Source organism: Epinephelus fuscoguttatus, linkage group LG6, assembly GCF_011397635.1.
Source record: "Epinephelus fuscoguttatus linkage group LG6, E.fuscoguttatus.final_Chr_v1".
Lineage (NCBI taxonomy): Eukaryota > Metazoa > Chordata > Actinopteri > Perciformes > Serranidae > Epinephelus > Epinephelus fuscoguttatus.
Window position 1 is genome coordinate 16,621,409 of NC_064757.1, and position 24,113 is coordinate 16,645,521.

The 24,113-nt window shown below is 40.8% G+C and overlaps 1 protein-coding gene across 2 annotated transcripts in view; it reads left to right on the top strand.

Moving 5' to 3' along the window:
- LOC125890053 (tetratricopeptide repeat protein 28-like) overlaps positions 1–24,113 on the top strand; it is a 196,007-nt gene that overhangs the window by 1,173 nt on the left and 170,721 nt on the right. For both annotated transcript variants that reach the window (XM_049578447.1, XM_049578448.1), the window contains exon 3: positions 5,089–5,388. In XM_049578447.1, the coding sequence (XP_049434404.1) occupies positions 5,089–5,388 (300 nt within the window). The remainder of the gene's footprint in view (positions 1–5,088; positions 5,389–24,113) is intronic.

Below are 24,113 nucleotides of genomic sequence, written 5' to 3' on the forward strand. Positions count from 1 at the left end.
GTGGACCCTCCTGCACAATCACTGATTACATCCCCTCTCTCTGGGCTGAAATCAGCTGCTGGAGTGTTTGTTTGAAGGGGAAACCTGCATGCTCTGGGGCCCTGGAAGCACGCATCTATAATAGATGCTTCTTTTGGCATTTCTTTAGGAGCAAGTCTTTGAATGTCAGCAAGCCTGACAGTGCTGTCAGTTGTCCCTCAGTCTGTTTGTGTATGTCTGGGACGTGGGCTGCCTCTCCATGGGATTTACAGCAACACACCCAGCAGTAAACACTTGCTTTAAAACCTCTGTGCACGTATCCCACTGGTTTACCTTATCTTTTAAAAATAATTGACCTATTACAAATCCACAGGTGTTAAATTGGCTATTAGCAGAACAGTGTAAAACACAGGACACTTTAAAGGGACAGTTCACCCCAAAATAAAAAAAAAATCCAACATATTTTCCTTCTTACCTGTAGTGCTGTATATCAGTCTAGATTGTTTTAGTGTGAGTCACTGAGTGTTGCAGATATTGGCTGTAGAGAGTCTGCCTTTTCTTGAATATAAAGGAACTAGATGGCACTTAACTTGTGGTGCTCAAAGCACCAAATAATACCTCTGAAAAACTCAACAGCAATGTCTCTTTCCAGAAATCATGACCTGGTTATTCCAAGTACTTCACAGACCTTTTGGTGCACAGTTTCATGTAGGAACTATTTTCTGTCTACTGAAGTACACCTGCCAAGTGCATCACCGTGCAGAAGGAAACATACATCTACCCATGGACGAGAGGCTTGTGGTCAAGACAGCTTGAGATGTAAACATTAATGGTTTCCTCCTCAGCTGAGCACCTGCTCAGTGGTGCTAGGTGAGTTAGCAGTAGATGCAGGCTTCCTTCTGCACTGTGATATGATTGACGAGTGTAGTTCAGGAGAAAGAAAATAGTTCCTCCTAGTGATGGGCATTTTAAGTAATTTTCAAGCACTTGTAAAATAAATTAAAAAAATAAAAAATCCAACATGAGAATAGGACTGTAAATTAGCCTGCAACAGAAAACAAGTACATTCTGAAATATTCATTGATTGAACAACCAGGGATCAGTTAGCCTATTAAAGCCATAGACTATAAAGATAATGGACATAGCTACTGTAATGTCAACCATTAGTTGGTGGACTCCTGTTTTAAAGCCTTGTTCGGCATCTTGATTTTTTGAAACAAGAAGTGGCTGTGTTTGGCTGGTAGTTTGGAGGAGCGAGGGGTGGATCTGACTGAGAAGCTGAGGGCACAATTGGCAGACAGCTTGTCACTCAAAGCAGCCCACACTTTATTATGTGTAGCTGTAGGCATTAATAACAGGTGAGTCACAAAAAAATCACCCCAGTTGTCATAACAGGAGAAATTAGCTATAGAGACCAAAACCATTATTGTACCAGGCTGTAACTGCAGTTTTTTTGCACTTCATTTTTCTGCCCCAGAGGCTGCAGCTTGATTAAGTCATAAATTCAATGTTAACATAAAACTATGCAAACTTTCTGTCGCTGCTGTTACATAGGTTACATCCAGTGCTAAAGAACTGCCTCTGGAGTCTGGAGCTGCTCTCCTCCCGCTTAGTTCCATGTCTGCCCAGTCAGCACGAGCTAACAGAACAGCAGAGGCTAACATCAGACACCAAGCTGCTTTACGGTCCCAGCAAAGTCACCAAAATGGCTCGACTGTTGTTAAACCTGTTAGGTAACAATAGCTATGTGATGCTAACATTTAGCTCTGTCATTGTGTGTGTACGTGCGGGTGGACTCTTACCAACTGTCCCGGCACAGAGCTCACACTCTTACAGTAGTAGTTTCGTGATAAACAGAGAGAGATCATCAGCAGATCATGGATATTCTGAGTGAAGCAATAAGCTGCGCACAGCTCTACCATAAAATTAGAAAGTACCTATTTTAAATAGTAAAAATATATATAAAAATAAAGTTTATACATGGGAGGTTGGGCTGCAATTACTCTATACGTTGATGAACATCCACACCCAAATCAAGTACTTGAGTCTTCGAGTACTTCTCTCCATCTCTGGCTCCTACATGAAACTGCTCATAATCAGGTCTGTTGGTTATCTTAACTAACCAGGTCATGATTTCTGGAAAGACACATTGCTGTTGAGTGGAGCCAAATGTATTTTTTTTTGGCACTTTGAGTACCACAAGCTAAGTACCATGTAGTTTCATCATATTTGAGAGAAAGCAGACAACTCTATGATCGATGTCTCCAACACTCAGCAATGCACACCAAAACAGTCTAGACTGATAGATAGCACTACAGGTAAGAGGAAAACTATGCAGGCCCTACTTTTGATTTGAGGGTGAACTGTCTCTCTAAAGCCAAGCCAAATAAAGCAGGAAGTGGTACAAAAGATTATTTAAGGGTTACCATACATAGAAGAACAAGAAACAGTGGAAGAGTGAAGGTCAAAGGGTGTAATAAAGCAACTGATTGGTACTGCACTGTAACTTGATGTTGAATCTACTTGATACCCAAAGCCCTCATGTTTGCTGCGTCTACTCCCCGGGCCTCTGGAAGTAATTACCAAGCCTGCCCTATCCCAGAATTCAGTCTGAGGAGGTGTGGTGAGAAAGAGGTATAATGGAAGCTAGCCCTAAAAACATGCAACCCAAGATGAATTTCATGATTCAGTAATACTCAGCAAACGATCCCTGTTAAATGGATACGACACTCATCTTAATCATTCAGACTGTATTGGTTGGATGCAGCTACAGTAAGACTTGAGTCAGGATAATAATTGGTCTTGCATTCAGATGGTTTGCCTGCCAGCTCTGGTTCAGGAGTGTAACAAGTTGAATATGAATGGGAACAATAAAAGATTCAATCCCACATTAATGCCAATGGCCTTTCTCTAAGGCAAGTATTATCTGGTTGTGGTAGGAAACGTGTCACTGCAATAAAGATTCCTTTATGCAGTAGAAATGAACACTATTATTGTGTGTCTAAACAGCAGTATAGGAGAATAACGTGTAGTATGTTGTGAACATTAATTAGACAGGCTTTATATTGAACTAATGAGATATGTTTTTAACCTTGATGCCGCTGTCCTTCATAGAAGAAAATGAGATTTTTAAATCAACCTTGCTTGGATTTTAACAATAACGTAAAGTTATACAGTATCACATGTTCTGTAGAGATGTCAAATTCAGCAATCTCACCAAAGTCCTCTTTGAAAAAACTTATTTGGACAAAGTCTTTGTTTCCAGAACAATTCAACATACCTTGGATTATTTTGGAAACCTTGCTTTTAATTTTAGTCCATGTGACAATATAAAGCCATAGATACACTGATCGTTCATTTAGTCTTATAGTTTAGTTTGATATTTAGGAATGTGTGCTCTCAGCGTGCTTATCTGTGAGCTAGAACTTGAGCTAAATTCAAGTAAAGATACACTCAGTTATATGAGGCTAAAATGTATCATATCCTCCCTTGCTGTTATCTTTTTTTACAGCAGACATTGACACAGACTTTTCATAACAGGAAAAACACAGGTGGAACAAAAAATACTGACGATGGCTCAGTTCAGTTAGTTCAGAGTACAGTACAGCCATAACACTGCACCACCCTGCACAATACCAGGGTCCTGAAGTTAGTCAAACTGAATCGAATTCAAGTTATTATTAATGTTCCTAAAAGTTTTTCTTATTATGAAAATGTGAGTGAAAAAAGTCTGTTCAGCTCAGTTATCACACAGGACCACAGTATTTTTTTCTTTGTTCCTGTGGGAGAGGATGAGTCAATTTGGCAAACATGCTTTGTCATACACTGTTGCACTAACACCCTGCTTTACGTTCACACAGTAACGTTCCTTCACATTTTAGCTGCATGTTGTAACTACAGTTCATTCAGCCTATTATTAATGTCTTGCTAAAGTGTGTTCCTACAAGTTAAAGCTGGGGTAGGCAGAAAACTGGAAAAGGGAAAAAAATAGCAAAATTTGAAAATACACTCTCCTCGTGCAGCTTTCCCCTCTTTGTCCTAAGCCCCTCCCACCAGAGTAATATGAGCATGTGCATGCGCTTCATACAGTAACCCAGTGTTTCCCATACACTGACTTTTTAAATCTTAATTCGTGCATGCTGAGCATTCGCTAAGTCCTTCCTTGCCCCACACTCTCTTTCTGTTTATCAGACCACAGATGGGACATGAATAAGCTAGGTAGCCACCCCACTGTCTGTCCTTGCTCCTTGCCGCTGTGGACTGTTTCCTCGGGAGGAGAGTGAGCCACAGCTAGAGGGACAGGCCTTTGGGTGGTGGCTGTAGCGGCTTGAATTCGGGCAAAGTAACCCCTTCAGCACCAGCGCCCGGTCTAACCTGTGTTGGTAGAAACAGAAAGTTTGCTGATCCGTAAAAGAGTCTGTGCTTTCTGGTTCCCTGGAGCTGGAGTTCGTGCTGGCTGGATTTGGGTTGGTGTGACAGTTGACCGGGTGTCCAGCGTTGGAGCTGCTGTCCACTCATCTCCCACTGAGGTGGTTTGTAGCAGTGGGGAGTGAGGTGGAGGGGACACAGTGTTTCAAGGCTCTAGCTAACATTAGCTACATAAACATGAACTTGAAGACACAGCTGTGGGCATTTGGCTCTGGTTAGCAGAAGGCAAAATTATTAGCAAGATTTTGTCTCTGTTTCGGAAACGCTTTGCTGATATTGACATATTTTATTTAATTTATTGTCAGACTTTCTTTTAGACTCTCTTTTTCATTAGTCCAACTTCCTTTTGGGGGTTTCTGTGCAGTGTAGGCAGCTGTTTCCAATGCTGGAATAGAAACTGTCTCTGCAGGACTCTCCATCATAGAATCAAGCTTTCATTGTTGGAAGCGACATGCATGCGCATCTGCATTTGTAGAATAGCCAGTAGGAATGCCCTCTCCCTGAAATGACCTGACTGGCTTGATTCTCTAAAGCCTGAAAACAGAGCCAAGAGGAGGTGGAAAGTCGAGTGTTCTGTCAGACCACTTGAAGCCAATGTTACACGGCCTATAAGTGTTATGAGATCTCTCAGTTAGAACAATTACAGCTCTCACTCTCACTTCTCTTCATCCATTTCTCCAGTTTTCCATCTTCAGTTCTCGGACAACGGGCAGACCTAGCCGTTGCATTGCTGGAGACGAAGGTGCCAGGTATGGTCTCAGCAAAGCAGAGTTCATGGAGAAAGTGCAGCAGAGCAACGAGGCATGTCAGCGTGGTGACTTTCAGGTGGCCGTTCATTTGTACACTAATGCCTTGCAAGCTGACCCACAGAACTGCATCCTGTATAGTAACCGTTCAGCAGCACTCCTCAAACTTGGACAGCACCAGGCGGCGCTGGATGATGCTGAAAAAGCTTGTGAGCTCAATCCCAAGTGGCCCAAGGTAAGTGTGCCTCAACAGTTCAAACGAATGATACACTAAAATTGTACAACAGTGGAGCAACATGAGGAAGATGTCCCAAGATAATAACATTTTATCTTGTTAAAAAGAAATTATTGACTTTTCTTGAGTGTACCAATAGAGCGCCACTGCCAGGAATTAAATACCAAACATCAAATCTAATTTTGGGGCTCTGATGTCCATATCAATACCAATTTGAGCTTTAATTAACAGGACATAAAGGACATTAAAATGGGGGCATGCTGTTTTTAAAATGTGTGATATTTCAAGTATGTTTGATCAAAAGGATGTTTTTTGTAAAGCATTGCTGACAAGCGTGACATCTTGTCAGCATAGTAGGTAATAGTACTACAGTAGCTATATTAGCATTGTTTTTCTCACAATTATTATAAGATTTATCTTCAATTTAAAGTGTTTTACAGTCCGCTCACATTTTCACTCCTCAGTTGTGTTTTTGTGGCTCTTGATCAATACAAAGTTTTCTGGGGTCTTGTCTTTGATCTTGTCCAGGCCATGTGGACTAACCTGCGATAGATTTCACATTACTCAGCCGCCGAGATCACTCGGAGACCAATTCCTCTCAGTGATAGAAATGCATTGATTTCATGATTTAGCATGGAGGGATACTTTTGTCTTTCGAGAGAGAGATTGATGATAATGTGGTAGAGTGCTATTGATGATAATTTGTCGCTACCAATGATGCATCAGTGGCCACCTCTTCTTTGATCTGAGGTCGTGTATCTTCGGATGCTCAGGTAGGTTTCCGCTTTTGTAAAAATGTACCGCTGCAGTGAGAACTGAGACTGTCACTTTCAATTACACATGTTTTGTGCTTGCTGCATTGTCTCACAGAATGCGGACTGTCACAAATGTAGTCATCCTAGCACCTACTGTTAACTGTAGATTTTTGTTTTATATTTTTGTTTTTGTTTCATTGATTATACAGTTGCTGTATAGCTTTTAGATGCTTTTCAGTACAAGTGTGTTTCATTTGATATTAGCAATTCTACAACAATAATCTCCCCTCCATGTTGTCACTTCTTCCTCTGTAGCATCTGAGCTTTAACATACACTACATCTTGTTCATTCGGGAGAAATTTCATAACCCTTTGAGGCCAGTGAGGCCAAACTATAATTGAAAATCACTGCCAAAATCATTCTCCTTTTTCCTCTTTATATGCTTCCCAAGTACAATGAACCTCTTTGTGGTCTGACTGGGGGATGGTTGGCTTAATCTAGGCAGTGTAGCTCTGTTTATTCTTGGATTTACTGCCTGACAGCTTTGACTCTCATGCTGAAGTTTGCATTAGCAGCAGACTTGGTGTCAATGTATAGCCTGACCCTTGTGTTTTACTCTGCAACATGAGACAAAAGGATTAATATGTCTGTGGTATTGACAGTTAAACAGAGGGTGATGTTCATGTTTTAGATTAAGTTTCTTGAATCACCACTAGGGGTCAGTCTTGTCAAACAGGACGGCTGTTAAAAGCGTTTTGTCTGTGCAGGAGAAAAGGGCATTTTATATTATATATATATTTTTATTTATTTTTTAACATTTATTGGTTTCAAGGAAATGTTCATCATGACTAACTTTCATATAAATATAGAAATGTGCTTAAGCATGTATCAACACAGCCACCATGGAGACCATTTTTCTACTTGACAAATGTGCAGGTGGAGCCCAAGGTCACAAATCCATCTTCAGTTATCTGACATGTCAGGAAAAAGAAATCACATTCAGCTCAAACCGTACTCAAATCTTCTAATATGAGTTTGATTATTTTGTATCAATGTGCTACAGTGGAATGAACAATATTACAACTGCTGTATTTAGGTATTGCTGCCTCAAAGAATTGATTAGTAATGGTGGTCTTGACACTTATGACGTTGGCCTCAGGGAAAGAGAGGTCTGGTATTGTGCAGTCCATCTGCTACGCCTGGATGTTTGATGAAGGAACAGGGATTAAATCACAGGAGTGTGCTGGCATTCAGATCCTATGTGAGTACATAATATCATCAATCATAGCTCCCTATGACCGCACTTCTGGATTGGCCCGTCAAACAGTGACAGGCGTGGTTTTTGCCGCCCCAAGCACCAGTGAGCACCCACCCTCCTGAAGCCCACAGCCAGCCTGTGAAGGAACCCCCTGTCTAATCTGTCAGCTTTGCCTGCTGTTAGTGCCAGAGAACACATTCTGCAAGAAGAAAGAAAAAGTGTGGTTTAATGACCCAAGACAGCTTTAGGCCCTTTGTACCTCACCCTCTTATTGAATATAAAAAGCTTAAATGAGAACAAAATAGGGTGTCATTTCATAGACAAGGGGCGCACACTTGTGTGTGTCTGTTCGCATTTTGTCTCTATGAGCCAGTCTGGGAGGGGAACTGGGAGAATATGTGTGGTGTGTAATCAAGCTTCATTTCCTGTGCATGATTAATTTTTAAGTACAAAAGGAATGACACTGCAGCAAACTCTTAAAGTTTAGCCAACATTTTTTGGTAGTCATGGGTGTGTGTACCCTTTGTGTGAGATGAAAAACATTTTAGCTTCTATCTCCAGTGAGTATTTTGGGATTCTGTGTCGCGCCGCAAGTGCTTTTTAGGCGTATATACCATAGACTGTATGAAATAATGGCTATATTGTGACGTTTGGCTATCATGATGTCACCCATTAGTTTGTGGACTCCCGTTTTGAAGCCTCCTTATTTTGGCCATCCCCATCTTGTTTTTTTTTTTTGGAGTCAGATGTGACCGTGTTTGGACGAGGGGGAGGAGCTGTGAAGGAGGGAGGGGTGAATCTGACTCATAAGCTCTTTTTATACTGCCTCTTCAAGCTGGGCATTTCACGCCATTATGCCGCCTTACCATTCTGTATAAAAGGCATAATTGTGGAATGGGAGGACAGAGTTGTCTTGGCTCTAAACCGGCATCAGAGGTAGTAACAGCGCCGAAGTGATGTCTGTATAAACAGGATGGCCAGCAGGACAGGATCATGGGCGATACAGGTGTGACATTGTCATGATGTGTTATGCATGCGACCTACTGCTGGGAGATTTAAAAAGTAGCTGCTAGCAGTTAGCAGCTAACTCAAAGAATATATCAATATATCGATTGCCAAAAATGTCCTTAAATTAGCAAAACAATGGGTTCCAGGAGCTCCTTACCCTCTGACCAGAGGACGAATTCAGCTGCCATATAACAAGGACAGCAAATGATGCTGGCATGCTATCTAAACAGCAGCATGATGCTGCCATTGTTTGGTTGGCGAAGGTGGCATAAGAAGAAACTTACACCAGGTTCACACTGTACGCGGAAGCGCCCCAATCTATTAATTGTCATGCAGCTGCTGATCAGCAAGTGATTCCGCTCTCTGCTTTGTTTGAATCACATGTAGAGTTCTGTGTCTGTCTGATTATGTGCGTGTGTGGGTGTGTGTGTGGCTCAGAGGCTCAGCTCGTCTCTTGGGCTTTTTGTTCAGACACAACTGACAAATATGTGGAAGCATGGGATGCAAGTTCTAGCATTTATCATGGTCAGATCATCCAAATCATATTTGATATACACTTCATATTGTTTTCAATATATTTCAGTGTGTTTTCTTGCCAGATTTGCTCACAGAAAAAATAGAGCAGACTCCGAAACTATCGCTGCAGATCGCTGGCCTGGGTGCTCGCTGATGCGCTGTTTCCAGTGTGAACAGCCCATTCTATTAACATGAGCACCAGAAGCAAGAGGGCAGTACTTAGTGGAAAATCCGGATCCAGTGTGAACCTGTTACAAAAGGGACTTAAAAAAGGGCTATAGACCGTAGTGACGCTTTGCAGACAGCTTGTCACTCAAGTGGCGCCGGCCTTAAAGTTGTGTAACTTTAAGCCTTAATAAAATATAAACAGGGGAGTTATATAAATATTCACCATGGCTGTAAACATGTTTATTTCTGCTGTAAAGTAAAGGTACTGGGGTCTGTGGGGACTGACTCGCTTCTCGACCCAGCCTCAAGTGGCTATTCAAGGAGCTGCAGTTTCTGGCTCTTCTGCCGTGGCTTCATTTTTCAATCCCAGAGGTTGCTGCTTGGTAATATACCAGTGACTGTGAGGACAATACCCTCTCTAGATGGATTCCCTGTCTGTTCTGCTCCTCCATCTGGTCCCACCCTCTCAACACGGCTGTTCCAATGACATGTTAAACAAACAGCCCTTTCTGCTATCACTCCTATTCTCCTGCGTGAGCACTGACAGGAGAGTTCCCAGGGAGCCAAAAGACGACTGGCACTGCAGTGTCGGGGGAAACATCTCTATCTTTTGCATATCCTCTGATTATAGGTTATGATGGTGCCTATCAAGGGTATTCTGTCTCCTCAAGTGTTTATTGCCAAAGTTGCTGCGACATTCTCTCATAATGATGGTTAAAGCCCATCAAGCCTTGTTTCCCAGATGAGGCTACGACACATCTTTTTTCAGTGCATGCCTGCTTGCATATATTTTTTCTTTTCACCAACATAAAAATGTCCATTTACATCCCAGTGGAGGGGCCTTGGGTTTAACTGAGACAATGAGTGTTTGCATTGGAAAAGGTCATGGTGTGTGGAGTGCTGAAAGGGGACTTTAATTACAGCGGCAGCATATTCAGTAATTGTGTGTGTGTGGAGTGGATGCTGACACCCTGATGAGGCATAAAGCTTCTTTTTTCCTGGAGTGCTGGGTGATGACACTGGCTTTTGCTGTTACTGTACGCGGAAAGGGAAGAAAAAGAATTGTGCGATTTGAAGACCTCATCCGTTGCCACTCTCAGCAGTGCTCTGCTTTTCATGTGGATGAAAACCACTGGGGTGTAATGCTCCCCTGTTGGTATGACAGTCCGTTAAACCAGCTCTCATCTGATCTCGCTGTGTGTCAAGAATAAAGAACCTGGCTTTTGATCTCATGTGGAGAGTGGTTATAGCTCTTGTGCCTTTCTTCTTGCTTTTATTCTCTCCATCTGACATATTTATTTCATAACATCTCCGTGACCTGCGCTATTATTTGATGCGTGTTGAATAATGAACTGAAAGCCTCAGTGAAGTGACAATAAGTGGTCTAAAATATGTGTGTTATTGTATTTGTCGAGCAAGGAACATATATTAGGTGTTTGTTTCATGATAACATTGAGTTATACAATCATTTGTGTGTAGTCGTGTTTGTATTCTTTCACATTGTTTTCTCTGAAATTGTAAGTACAGCCCAACTGTACCTTGGCATAGCTGTAGAGCGAAACATTCCAACTACAAAAATATCTTTCATTTTCATATTTTCCTGCTCTGTCCTGTGCAGTTTTAAATTTAATTCAGTCTAGAAATTAAAACTGCGGACTGTTTAGAGCCCATATATTTCCTCACCAACTACTGTTAAAAATTTAATAAAAACTAAAATATAAATTAGACAAAATATAAAATGAATGCTGAATTTTTAACTCTTCATGTATATAGGCGCCACACACTGTGTAGATGAATATTTATAATATCCTTTGATGCATATTTATGATTAACACAATCCGGTTTGATCTGAACGAACTAAATGCAGCTGACAACAACCCGCATACCTGCCCATAGTTAGAAATAAACAGCTGTAAAATATGAATGCTTTTAGTTAGTCATGAGACTACCAACAGCAGAGACTTATAATGTTTGTGCAGAGAAAGTTGCTCAGCATGTAGCATTCACAGATCAGATATATCGCTTCTTGCCTTTTGGGTTATAGTGAAAAATGGGGCACAGGAGCTCAGCTACAACTGCACACCCTTCACAAGATCCTGCGACACAGACGAGGCATATTTCGGGATTTTAATTGTCAGAAGTAATTACTGATGTCTTTCTGGAGTGTTCAGAGGAGCTCAAACTATTTAAAGTTGAGTGGTGAGGCCGCTGTGGGAGAGGTTCTCAACATTTTAAAAAACAGAAAAATGTATGAATTTCGAAACACAAAATACATGCCTAAAATTTCGCAAATGTAAAAAATGAGCCGAGGGAGTAGATAGCACTAGATCCTAGATGATCTAGTATGCAGACCTGCTTCTGGATCCCCTCCCATTCAAGCATTAATGTAGCTGTTGTGCAAATAATACAACCGTGTGTTCAGTGGATTAAACCAACTTTGATTAAATTGTAAGGGAGAAGAAAGAAAGCAGACCGATCAATTAACAGCTTTTAATAATGCAAACAGACGAATGATTTAGCACCACTGTGTTTTCATCAGATTCAAAGAGAACAAAGACAAAAAGGCAAACATATATATTCAATGTACAACAGGTGAGCAGTTCTCATTGGTTAATTGGTGGACCAGGATTTCAAATCTTTTGGATTGAGGAGCCACATGTGAGAGCTACTAATGTGGATGCCGCTACCCGTGCCTCACAATCACATCAGGGGCAAAACAACATAGAATATTAAAAATACAAAATAGAAAATTACAAGTACTGCATCCATCACATCACAATCATAACAAAATAAAGTAAGCATGACAAATTCAGTTCTTTATTTTTAAAGGGTTACTTTGCAGACTTTTAACGAGCTGTGCAACGTGTGTAGTATGAGTTAATGAACTGTGGTAAATTCCATCTTACCACTGCCCAGATCTCCCTGCTCATCTCTCAGCTCATTTTGGCTGGCACTTGGCTACAGAGAGCACTTCTGCATTTTGGTATGCCCGCTACCATGGACACAAAGAGTATAGAGGCGGATCGAGAGAGAGACCCGCCCCTCTTTCTCTTTCTCTTTCTCTCTCAGGTGCAGACCCAACTCTCATCAAATAGTAAAACTTGGCAGTGCTGATCAAATATGAACAAAGATTCTGTTACTGCATAGCCTACATAGACTTAAAAATAAGCTACCTTAATGCCGCCCAGTGGTGTGTGTACTACTGTTTTGAAGCCTTGAGTTTGGCATTTTGGCTGTTGCCATCTTGATTTTTCAGAGCCAGAAGGGACCATATTTGAGAGGTTGAAGCTGTTAAGATGTGAGGGGTGGACCTCACTAAGAAGCCCAGGACACTATCAGCAGACAGCCTGCCACAAAAAGCTGCCATTGATTATGTCTAACTTTAAGTCTTGATTAATTGTAAACTGGTGAGTTACAAAAAGGAGGGATCAAATTTAGAGACAAAAAGCATTTTTTGTACCAGGCTGTAAACATGTTTATTTCTGCTGTAAAGTTGGGCATTTTAACATGGGGGTCTACGGGGATTGAGTCACTTCTTGAGCCAGTCTCAAGTGGCCATCCAAAGAACTGCACTTTTTGGCATTTCTGTGTTGGCTTCATCAGGTTGCCACTTGGTAGCCTATTCTCGGCTAAAATGTTTTCAAAATCATGTTTTAACTTATTGATTAGCTGTAACATGAGATTGTTTGTTACTAGATGGTTTCTAGTGGAAAAACATCCAAGCCCACATTACGTCACCCACCAGCACGATCATTTATTGGTCGGGTGCGGCGCAGTGCATTCTGGTTGTTTTAGGTTTTCAACTTCTTGAGCAAAAGCAAATACCACAGCCCTTTTCCTCTGAGTTCTCTGGTCATGTAGCACCCGTTTCAAAAGTATTTGTGTCTTTCTGCTCCATAGACAGTCAAGTTTTATGAAAAGATCTTTTCAGCAGTGAAATACTTTTAAAGCCAAAGGGCTCAACTATGTAAAGAGTACAGAAGGAATCCAGTGTGCCTCTCAGTGGAGCACTGAGCCGACAATGTCACCACCTCTAGGAGAGAATGACATTTTTTTCTATCCCACAGCAGTTAAATGATGCTGCAGAGCAATGGTTAGCTGGCATAGTGCTGCGGAATAGCAAAGTCCATGTTTTGTGTGTGTATTGCAGGCTTGTGCTCAGATATGCGAGTCTTTAATGCTTTTTTAGTTTGTCAAACATAAACCAGACCACAGGGACATTTCCGCATGTAGAAACCATGTGTGCTGCTGAAGTTTATGAAGGATTTTATGGTGGATTGTCTACCAGTACGTTGATGTGTAAAGCACTTGGTGTCTGATGAGTTAGAACATTGTGCATAGTAGCCACAGCGGAAGAAGCGGTAAGTTGATTAGGCAGCCAAAACACAGTGTGAGGTGGTTTTCTAGTGTCAGAATGAACCAGTCTGTCTCTCAGATTGCGAGTTTAAAGGTGATCAAGGGAGGCACTGAGCTGATACTACTGTATGTAGAGATGCATCACATCACTGTTGAGGACATTGATTATTTTTGTCACCTCAGTGCATAAGATGGAAGAAAATGATCTACGCAGTAAAGTGCCTCTTTGGCAAAGATTTGGTTCATGCCTTCAGTTTTTGTTATCTGTAATATCAGTGTTTCTTGATCATGGGTTTGTTGACCTTGTGAGCACCACAGCCGTGTTTCTATGTAAGAGGTTTTACGGCTATACGCTTATTATGACAGTGTGCATTCCCCGCTGTCTCTCTTTATGAAGATGTGTGCTTTGGGTTAAAATAAGGTCTTCCCGCCAGTTTCCCCTCTCCCGCTGCTCCGCTGCTGTTTTCCACCGTATAGCTCCAGAGCTCACCATGGAGAGAGTAGAGTCATGAACCACTAATAAGAGGGTTCCGTTTTGCTTCTACCCAGCCGAGGCTTGAACTAATGAACAAATCAAATGAATGGCATGTAATTATAGGCCAGAGAGAGCGGGACGGACAGAGGGTTGGCGCTAGCGGGCACAAACCCGAAATTATTTGTCTGGAAAATCTGTGAAATGAGCGGGAGCAGTTCAGTTCTGTCTTTTTCCTTTAGAAGGCCATTGTGGCTAAGCGGCAATGCACATATGCACGGGCCATGATGGAGGGAAAGTGACCACACACACACACACACAAGTCTGCTGTTTTGATTTCAACAGCACTTCCTTGGCAGCTATGTTGTTCTTTACGAGGATGAGATAAAACTAATGGTGTGCTGCAGTTGTCTGTCTGGTGAGCAGCACTGCTGTCGTGCTTTGTATCCCATGTGATAGTATTCAGTAATATGCAAGAAAAAATATCTGAGCTACTGCATTGTTGTGAGCCTGATAGATGCAATTTGCACCCAAAATCACATCTCCCTCTCTGAGTCTAATATCTCACTCAAAATTGAACGCATCAACATCCAACACATACTGTTAGAATCAGCTCACATTAGCATTTTTTACAATGTGTTGCTTCTGTGTCTGTTGAACTGCCAGTGAGTTATACAGCTCAGGCACAACTCGTAAATTATGCCCGTAATATGACTGATAGAATTTATATCCAGAATTGCGCCGCTATTTTCAGTCTAACTAAGTCAGTATACTGTTGATGTGTTTGGTATTTTTTCCCTTTTTTTCTTGCAATTTTAAGCGGCTGATTCCAAATCCTGCTTACCCGGATTGCTGTGATGGTGGCCAAGTGGTTTTCCTCTCTGCCACCCAGGCGCCCCACCAAATTGTAGTGTTTAGTAAAATTTAATCTGCTGTCAAGAAACACCAGGCACACACACATACAGTAAAAAATGAAAATTGGCCTCTGTCTTCTTTTTTACACTAACCATAAGCTCTGTACAGTATATATCTTCGGTGCTTCGCTGGATCCCACAAAAAACAGGCTTTCAGTGTCTGATGAGGTAATGTGGTTTGATGTGTGTGTGATGACCTCCCTCTCACCCCACAGCTGTCTGTTCCTAGACTGTCCTGGGGGCACGGATGAGTCAGAGCTGGGAGCTGATGTCACCCCGAGTATAATCTGTCAGGCCTATCAACACCCCATCAAACACCTACTGATGAGCCCACACAGATTCATGATTTTAAACCATTTTCTCCTCCCAGAAATAACATATATATGTGGGTTATTTTCTTCTGGCTACTTTGGTCAGTGTTCAACTTTTAGTGTGTGTTAGTTTTGCATAAATCATTTTCCTTTTTTTTTTGTTTAGTTATGCCATTTTGCAGATAAGATATTCAGAAAATTAAATGCAGCGGCCTCTTTGTCCCAAAAGAAATAAAATGTGTCCAAGCCTAGGTAAGCACCTCAAACAAGAAACTTTCAATCATGTTAGAGAACGTCTGCACACTCAGAATGCTTTTTCCCTCCGGATGCATCAATTGATTACCAGCTTAATAGCTTTTTGCTTGCTATTACATGGCAAGAAATGTCAAAAGGCCCAGAGAAAGCAAGCTCATTGCCATGCTCATGGCATAACAGCCTGCTGCTGATAGTGGATCAGCTTTACAAGCCTGAGGAAATGAGGAAAACAATTGCACCCTGCTCCTAGCATATAACCTCTTAGGTTATACAGATGCTCTTTTTTTTTTCTTCCAGGGGTTCATTTCGCTCTCAGCCTCATATCGTACAGACCCCTCCCACATGGGAGCTTGGTGAGGCTTGGGTCCCAAGACCTGGATGTCTCCAGAATTAGCACAGCCTGGCTCTGCTGCAGGGAGGAAGCACTCCCATTGGGGAAATAGGGTAGAGCAGAGAGCAACCTGCGAGGAGCCCATTAGTATACACTGCATAAGCATGGAAAGATGAATAGCAGAGCTGAGAGTTTTTTTCCCCGCTCTGATCTACATCCTGATCCCGTTGTTTTCACCTCTGAACTTTAGGTGACTAGTACACATTTTTTTCTCTTGTGTCAGTGCCAGCAGCTGTGTCAGAGACATACCACTGTTACAAAGCAGATCATTCTGCTGATGCATAATATCACAGATGTATTGTTATATCTTTCACCTCTTTAAGGAGGTGCAAGATTTGGTCTGTGCTTACGCCTTAGTGGAAAGTGTTCCTCTCTTAGCTTGTGGTCTGTTTCATTCGGCACCTATTCATGATGTAACCTCCTTCCCAGAATGAGTCATATGCCCTGGTTCCTCCCAGAGAAATAAATTGGTAGGGATAAAGGTGCCACTAATTTTGTTTCCAGGTGGCTGAATAGCATTTTTGGATAGAAATAGAAGTGGTATTTTGAGAAAATCGGCATCAGATCAGTTCTTGCTTGAAAAAAGTTGGTCTAGACCTGAGTTTAAATGTGAGGTGAGCCCTCTTCTCGGTTACTTCTCTGCTTGTCTCAGTATTTAATTGTTTTTACTGGCATCCAGTCAGTTTTGTGTATCTTATTCGAGTATGGCTTTGCTGAATATGTTGAGGGGAAGCTTCAGCGGGGAATTAGCCATAGCACCTCGCTACGACAAACCCACTACATAGAGTAGAGGAAAACAGAGGAAGAGGAGAACAGGGTGGGAGAGAGGAGCAAAGAATATGAGAGTGGAGCAGGAGGAATGGGTTAGGTGGATATGTAAGCAGGATGTGACACAGTTGAGGGGTGGTCCAGCTCCTGAAATTCTCCTAGATAGTTTCAATGAGTTGGCTGAAATCAGGCAATAAAAATGTTGTTTGTATGCTGGGATGTTTCACCCAAAATATGTTGTTAGTATCACTCACCACGGTAGGCTTGAAACATGGCCGTAAAAAGTTTGGATTTTTCTCACTGTTGGAGCATAGCAGCTGTAGTTACAGTGGAATCCGAGTGATGTTTTTAAGAGAAGAATTTATTAAAATGTCTACACAAACTTTTCGGATTGACTTCTGCAGTATAATCTGCTGACCAGCTGTATTCTCAGTATGTTCTGAACAGATTTATACACTCTTTTGAAGTAAAAAAGACTTGAAGCTCTGCCAGAAATAGCATATTTATGTCTTGTATACATGCGTATGAATTATAATAAACAAAATGAAGAGCCACATTGCTCTTCAGTGCCATTAATGGTCAAAACTCCACATGTTAAGTAAAATAACAGTGATAAGGACATCTTTCCTCATCATTGCAAATAGAAACAGGCCAAGCTACTTTGCAAATCTCAGTATACACCAGTGTAAAATGTCAGTGCGCATTAACAGAACACATTTGCTCGATAATATGTCACTTAAAATCTGTCACTGTTTAATTCGGAAGCAATCAATTGATGCATCAGCAAAAAAAGAACAAAGTCCTATTTGTCACTGCCGCTCATGTGGAACAAGAACATGAAATGTAATCAGGGCTTAGTTTAAGTATGACCTAATTTTGTCCGTTAAGTGAGTGCTGCATGGTCACAATTTTTCTGTAATTACTGATTTAACTGGCATGTCGTAAATGATTAATGATAGATGTTTTCTAATAAATAATGGATGTGTGGAAAGCAGTCTGGAACAAAGAATGCAATATGCACAATATTATGTTAACTTGCTTCTGTAATAATCTCAGATTTTTTTCTTCCTAAAACGGTAAGCAGGACCGTTTAATATTCAAATCCAGCCCAGTTAAAGATGGATCTTCTTTTCTGTCTAAATGTCTTGGTGTGTAATGGCCTCCAGCCTAATTCATTCTTCTATAGTGCTCCTTCTAGATCTCAGGGCTCGTTTTTAGGCAGCTAAATTACTCACTTGTGTCAGGTTATTACAATTAGCTGTTTGAGTGCCTGCACTGTTGTGTCTTACCTAGATACTTGCCTCTAATTCTTTCTCCCTATAATGAGTTTTACAGGGAAATGCACCAACTGCAACAGCAGCAGCAGCAGCAAAATGGAAATGCCTGGGGAGATGTATTAGCTAAAAAACTGTGGAATGCAGGTGGTGTATTTATGTGTGCGAAGCTGACAAATGACTTCCGTGGTTATGGATACAATCTTGGTATTTGACCAGAGGCTGAGCCGGTCCAGTCGGGCGTTAAAAATCACGCACATGTTCTCAAACAGAACTTGAGTGTATTGCTGTTTTAATGAGATGGACAATCAAATATAAACTCAGTGACCAGAAAAACATAAATCTCTGCTCAGAGGCACAATGAAGCATCTTTGGCCTCGATATTTGCTGGCAGGCATTATGGGACAGAGACCTGTAGCTTCCCTGGTTGCGGCAGTCAGTGTTGAATCTGAAGTGCTTTGTTTTCCTTTCAGTTCACTCTTCTATCTTCAGTGGGCTTGCAATCAGGGAGATTATAGAGGTTGGATCATTATCATCATTTCACCTGAATGTTCCCCAAATCATTCCTGGGTGATTCTTGCACTTTGTGAAGGACACAAACATGCTAGAAGTATTGCCATTTTGGAAACACACTCGCCACGAATTAGGTGTGCGAATCTCCAGAGAACCCACGATACGATATTACCACGATACTTAAGTCAAGATACAATATTATTGCGCTTTTAAATATGTTGTGATACGCTGGGTATTGCGATAAAATATATATATTGCAATATTTTGTGATTTATTACAGATTGCAGCAAAAAGTGTCTAGTGGACTGAAAAGTAATTGATTATTTTATTCTAGTAGGCTATTTAAAGTTGGATTTGTATAATTAAAAAAATCGATACTTGGCACTGTGTGACGATATGATATTGCCACACAAAAATATCGTGATACTATGCTGTATCGATTTTTTCCCCCACCCCTACCATGAATAGACAAATTTGATCCAGTACAATGATACAAGATTCTCTGACATGGAGCGTTGGCACATAAAATGATTATGCCAGTGTATGAGCCAGTTTTAATGCCCACAAAACTACACACCTACTTACAGACTATGTTAGAGATGTCAGTTTTGGTTAATGTTGCTTTCTGTAACCTGACACCTATTACCTGGTAACTAATCAGTTAACATTTAAGAAAAAAAATACATGACTATATGAGACTTTTCCTCTTACTCCATCACTCCATTGATTCAGTGAGCATTTTCATTTTGAGGTGGTGAAGTTTTAATGTTTTGTTATATAAATGTCTTTCCTTCTATTTTCACTGCCCATCCTCCAGTCTCCACTAGTTAACTTATGTTAGCCTTGGCCGCTCTGCGCTGCACACCACCTAGGTAGGGTGGAAGCAGGCCCCTCAACACCCTTGCAGCTAATTTTTTCCAGTGGCCACTTGCGATATTGCAATATCCCCTGCGGCCCAAAAAGCATTTTACCCATAGGCCACCACTGTAAAAGAGACATCTGTAAAGCTGTAAAATAATGGAATTAGCTACTACATTGGTTTGTGGACTCCCATTTTGAAGTTCGGCATTATGCCATATGCATTGTTTTTTTCGGAGTCAGAAATGAACATATTTGGTCAGTACAGCGTTATAAGTGGTATTCGTCATGCAAGCAGGGCCCTGCTAGCTTCCAGACGGTTGGAACAACAAGGCACCAACAAGGTTGGTGCACAATGCAGTAAACTTAAGAGTAATAAAAATGACCTATAGACGGACATGTGTAACTGATCAAAAATATTCTCAACAGGCAACTGATTATTGGTTATCTGCTGCTCAAATTTGATTGGTCAGTACTACTCGGACTACAAACAGAAACCACTTTCGATAGCAAACTTTTGTGCCCACAGATTCTGCATAAATATGCACATATCTGTTTATAGATATTAGTAACACCATGAGTCTACGAGGCAAATTTACCGATGTTTCTTAGCCCACAGAAAATGTCTTCTCTGACTTACGACGAATAAGAGAATACTCTGTCTGGTCATCTGCTTGAATACCAAATACTAGAGTGCAATGCATTGTGTGTTGGGAATTGGTTGTTCTACTCCACCCTTATGCTTTGATGTTGACTCTCTGTTACTTGCAGCCCAAACCAACTGACGTCCCCCACATTCACCTGCCAGGAGCCTCCTCCCACATAGCAAATGTTTTGAAGTGCCTTGTGTTCTGCTCCTTTCAAAGTACGTCTTTAAGATTGCTGCCTTTGAGGAGCGTAGCAACTCTACGATCTTGGCAGTGCTCAAACCCGCCCCCTTGAAACCCACAATCATGCCTTTTTCAAAGCCTGTTCATGATCATGATTGAAGCCCACTTTTGTTAACCCATTCACATGCAAAACAAGTGTGGCATTGGAGTTGCTCTTGTATGCACCTGTTTATGTAGCGATGCATATGCAAATGGGTAGTGGCACTTCAACTAAGGGGCAAGGTTTTTATTTTTTTCTCATCGCTTGATTTTAGATCTTTGCACTTGTACATGACCAAGTCTGTCTGAGAAGGGAATGACAAAAAAGAGTGGATTGGAATATCCAGCACATGTCATGTAGAGTTGATTAGTTAATTTAATGTATACTATGCCTTAAAGGTTCAGGTCACTCAAACTACAACAAAACATATTTTCTCAGTCTTGGTATCTAATGAAGCAAATCCAGATGCCAGGTTTGCAGGGTGTTCATATCATATGAACATGGAACCAAGAAGGCGGCACAGACAACAGAAATAAGCCTTCTCTTTACTGACCATTATTCAATTGATTGTTAGACTAACATTTGAGTCTCAACAGTTCCTTAACTATAATGACTACTTCTAAGCCTTATCACTAATGACTGTCCAGTCGCCCTGGACAACCACGTTTGAACTGCAGCCTGCCACTTCATTTAGTCTGGTTGCTCCTATTGGCAACCACTTTTTGTGTTAAAAAAATCCTTTGTCCTTGTTGTTTGTGAGTAATCTTCCACTTTGGCAAAAGAGAGTAAAAGGGTTGAATCATAGAGGAAGACAAAAAAAAGGTAAAACAATAATGACGACAAAAAAACCCAAAATGATATCCCTGTTGAAAAGGATATGGCAGCTAAAAACTATGAGGTAGACACTGCTTTAGCAGGCACATGTGCACCATCTTTCAGAATAGATAAATCAGAAAATGAGGCTTTGCTACATTCTTAAACACAAAAAATGCTATCCTCCTCTTTTACTGCAAATCCAGATTAAAAAAATGCTCTACAGGAGGTAATTATTATTAACTCAAATAATAAGTACCTTGCAAATGACTTATCTTGAATTAGTGTGTAGAAATGTGTCTTTCACATTATGTTACTTTGCTTAATTAGACAGGCTGAGTTTGTTATTTTCAGGGAAATACATTTTTTGCACCTTTGAGAGAGAGAACCAAACTAGATCAGAGAACCTTCGACTTAATGAAGTAGTTATTGTTGATACTGTTGATGTTTCTCCTGTCCGAAGTGCCATCCACTCCAAGAATGATAATGATAACAATATGTATAAATATATTGTTTTAAAAATTATTCCACAAATATAATGACAACCTGGTGAGTGATATTGTTGGGATCACTTTCATAGCAATTTGGTAAACACCAGAAATACTGAAAGCCAAGGAAAAGCACTCAAAATTTACAGTGCATCACATTTGACATGGCAGATGACATTGCGGAGAGACTCATCAGTGAGGTTAAAAAAATAAGAAATAGACAAACGCACCTTTATTTGATTAAACAAAGAATCAACATGAAGATGCTATCACGAAAAAGGACATCTGTGATGCACTCAGGCTCACTCAGAATTCTCCTAACTCCTCTTGTCTTTGAAAGATTTTGTGAATCAATGTCCTTTTGGTTTTCTTTTTTATCTCTGCACAATGTACAGCATTAACAGGTCATCAACATTTATTTTCCTAAACCGCTAACACAGCTGGAGTGAGCAGCACGTGCTTGGCGCTACTGTTAACAGAACATTATTGTTCATCAGTGCGGATGCTCACTTAATCGTTACAGTTATCGTTATAGTTAATGCTCTCGGTGTGGACAGCCCTTTACTACATACACAGATACGTACGTAAGTCATCGCTGAAAGAAATGAAAGGTTAAGTATCACTACCAAGGGAATCAACACCAATTTGTCTTCACATATCTAATTGTTACATTGTTTTCCCATGGGACCATAGGAGCAGGTGGTGAGTCAACAGTCCACAGTGCATTGACAATCAGTAAATGTCGTGTCACACTGATGCTATTATACTTAGAGCCACGTTATGTGTTTACTACAAAAATTGAAACAATTATCCAGAAGAGGAGGATAATGATGCTGATGTGAACATCAATTATGTCCACCCACATCTAGACAGGTGGCATCCTGCAGGCGCAGCAGACCGTCAAATCTGGCAAAATCTGCCTTTTGAGTATCAAACACTCAAATTGTCCATAGAAACTAATACAGTGTCCATCTGTATGCTCGGCCTGTTCCAAATAAATGAGTACTAACACAGTTTTAATCCTCAGTCACACACTTGACAGCAGATTCATTTGCTGGTTTTTGCACATCAAGACTGCCCAGCCGATCAAATTATTATTTCATTACTACCAAAGAATCTTTTGTCAATTACACTGTTTTGTATTTTGTACAGTTTCAACTTCATTTGAAAGAGTGCAGGAATAAATGTGTCAGATTAAACTAGGAGAAGTGTTGCACTCATAACTAGGGTCTGTTTATTATTGATTAATGCTACCTAATTAGCACTTGGCACATAACTATGTTGGTTAAATGATGTAAGATTGTGAAAGACAATCTGAAAGCTGTAGAATGTTATTAAAGAAACATGATTTGCTTGTTCAAGACTTTGTAGCTGTTCAAGACCTCCGCACAGATGTAATTGGAGTAGTGCTCAGTTGCCAGTGTGTGCTTGTAGTTGTATAAACAGTGGGATCAATCAGGTGCTTTGACCAATTGTAATTTAGGTTGTGCTTTAACAAGTACTGCTCTCAGAGAATAGCACTGAAATCTTAGTCCAGCAAAACAACCCACCTATCAGGTTACTGGGAGGAAACCTGTGCAATGCAGTTATTTTTACTCTGTGAGAGCCGAGGTGAGGCAGTCTAATCAATCACTTTAATTGTGACTGTGCAGCAGTGTGGAGTTTACCCACTGCCCTTCCCATCAAATGTTTCCACAAAACATTGTTCTGCAACACTTTTCTCCATCTGTCATTTGACACAGATACTTCAAGTGATGTGGAAACAAGGAAGAATTTTACACCTGGGATGTTTTGGTTTGTTTTTGTATTTGCTGCCATGCGTGTGACAACAGAAGCAGTCTTTTTGCATTGAACCTCACTCTGTTTTTACTTGTGGTTTCATAGAATACAGCAGAATGTTTGACGTCAAATCAGCCAAATGAAATTCTCTCCTCTGCTACCCCAAAGAACACATGTGAAATGACCCATATGAAAATGAGGTCAGAGCCGTCGTAGTGCACACAGTCCTTGGGAAATTCATATCTAACAATGAGCTGAAAACAGGAAATCGTTTGGGAAGTTTGTCAACAAAGCTCGGAAATGACCTCTTTTATTCGTCAGGGTCACAGTTGTAGCTGCAAAAATCAAAACATTTTGAGGAAATTTTTACTTTTCACTTGTTTAGTCCCGACTAACGTAAACATAGACTATAATGGTTCAAGTATCAGTGTCTAACACCACATAGGAAAATAAATGACTGTACATTTCAAGACTCACAGTTGTTAATAATTTCTGTCAGACTGTTTAAAGTAAGGGTCAAGGCAAATCAGAGATTTGTTTTTAAACACATTATACAGGTTAGAAAATAACTGCTGAGAATGTGAGAAAAGATTGTGAACTATATCGTGCTGAATCTTACGTTAAACTGTTCTTCTCTATTTTTGTGTTCAGGATTCTGAACCTGAAATCATAGCTAGATGATGCACTGGTGTGATCTTTATTGTAACTCCTCACCTTTACTATATAAACACTAGACCATCAGTAGTACTCCCTGCCCTGTCATGAGTTACAACACTTACCACAGCCTACAGCTTGCCAGCTAGATATTTATTATAGTTAATTAATTTATTATAGTAGCACAATTGTCAGAACTGAGAACTGAGATGGACAGAGAGAAGAACTGAGTGCTGCAGTGTCTGACGGAGAGTGAGGGAGAGAGAAAGAGGGCCAGAGAAAGTGGAAGGTGGACTATTGCAT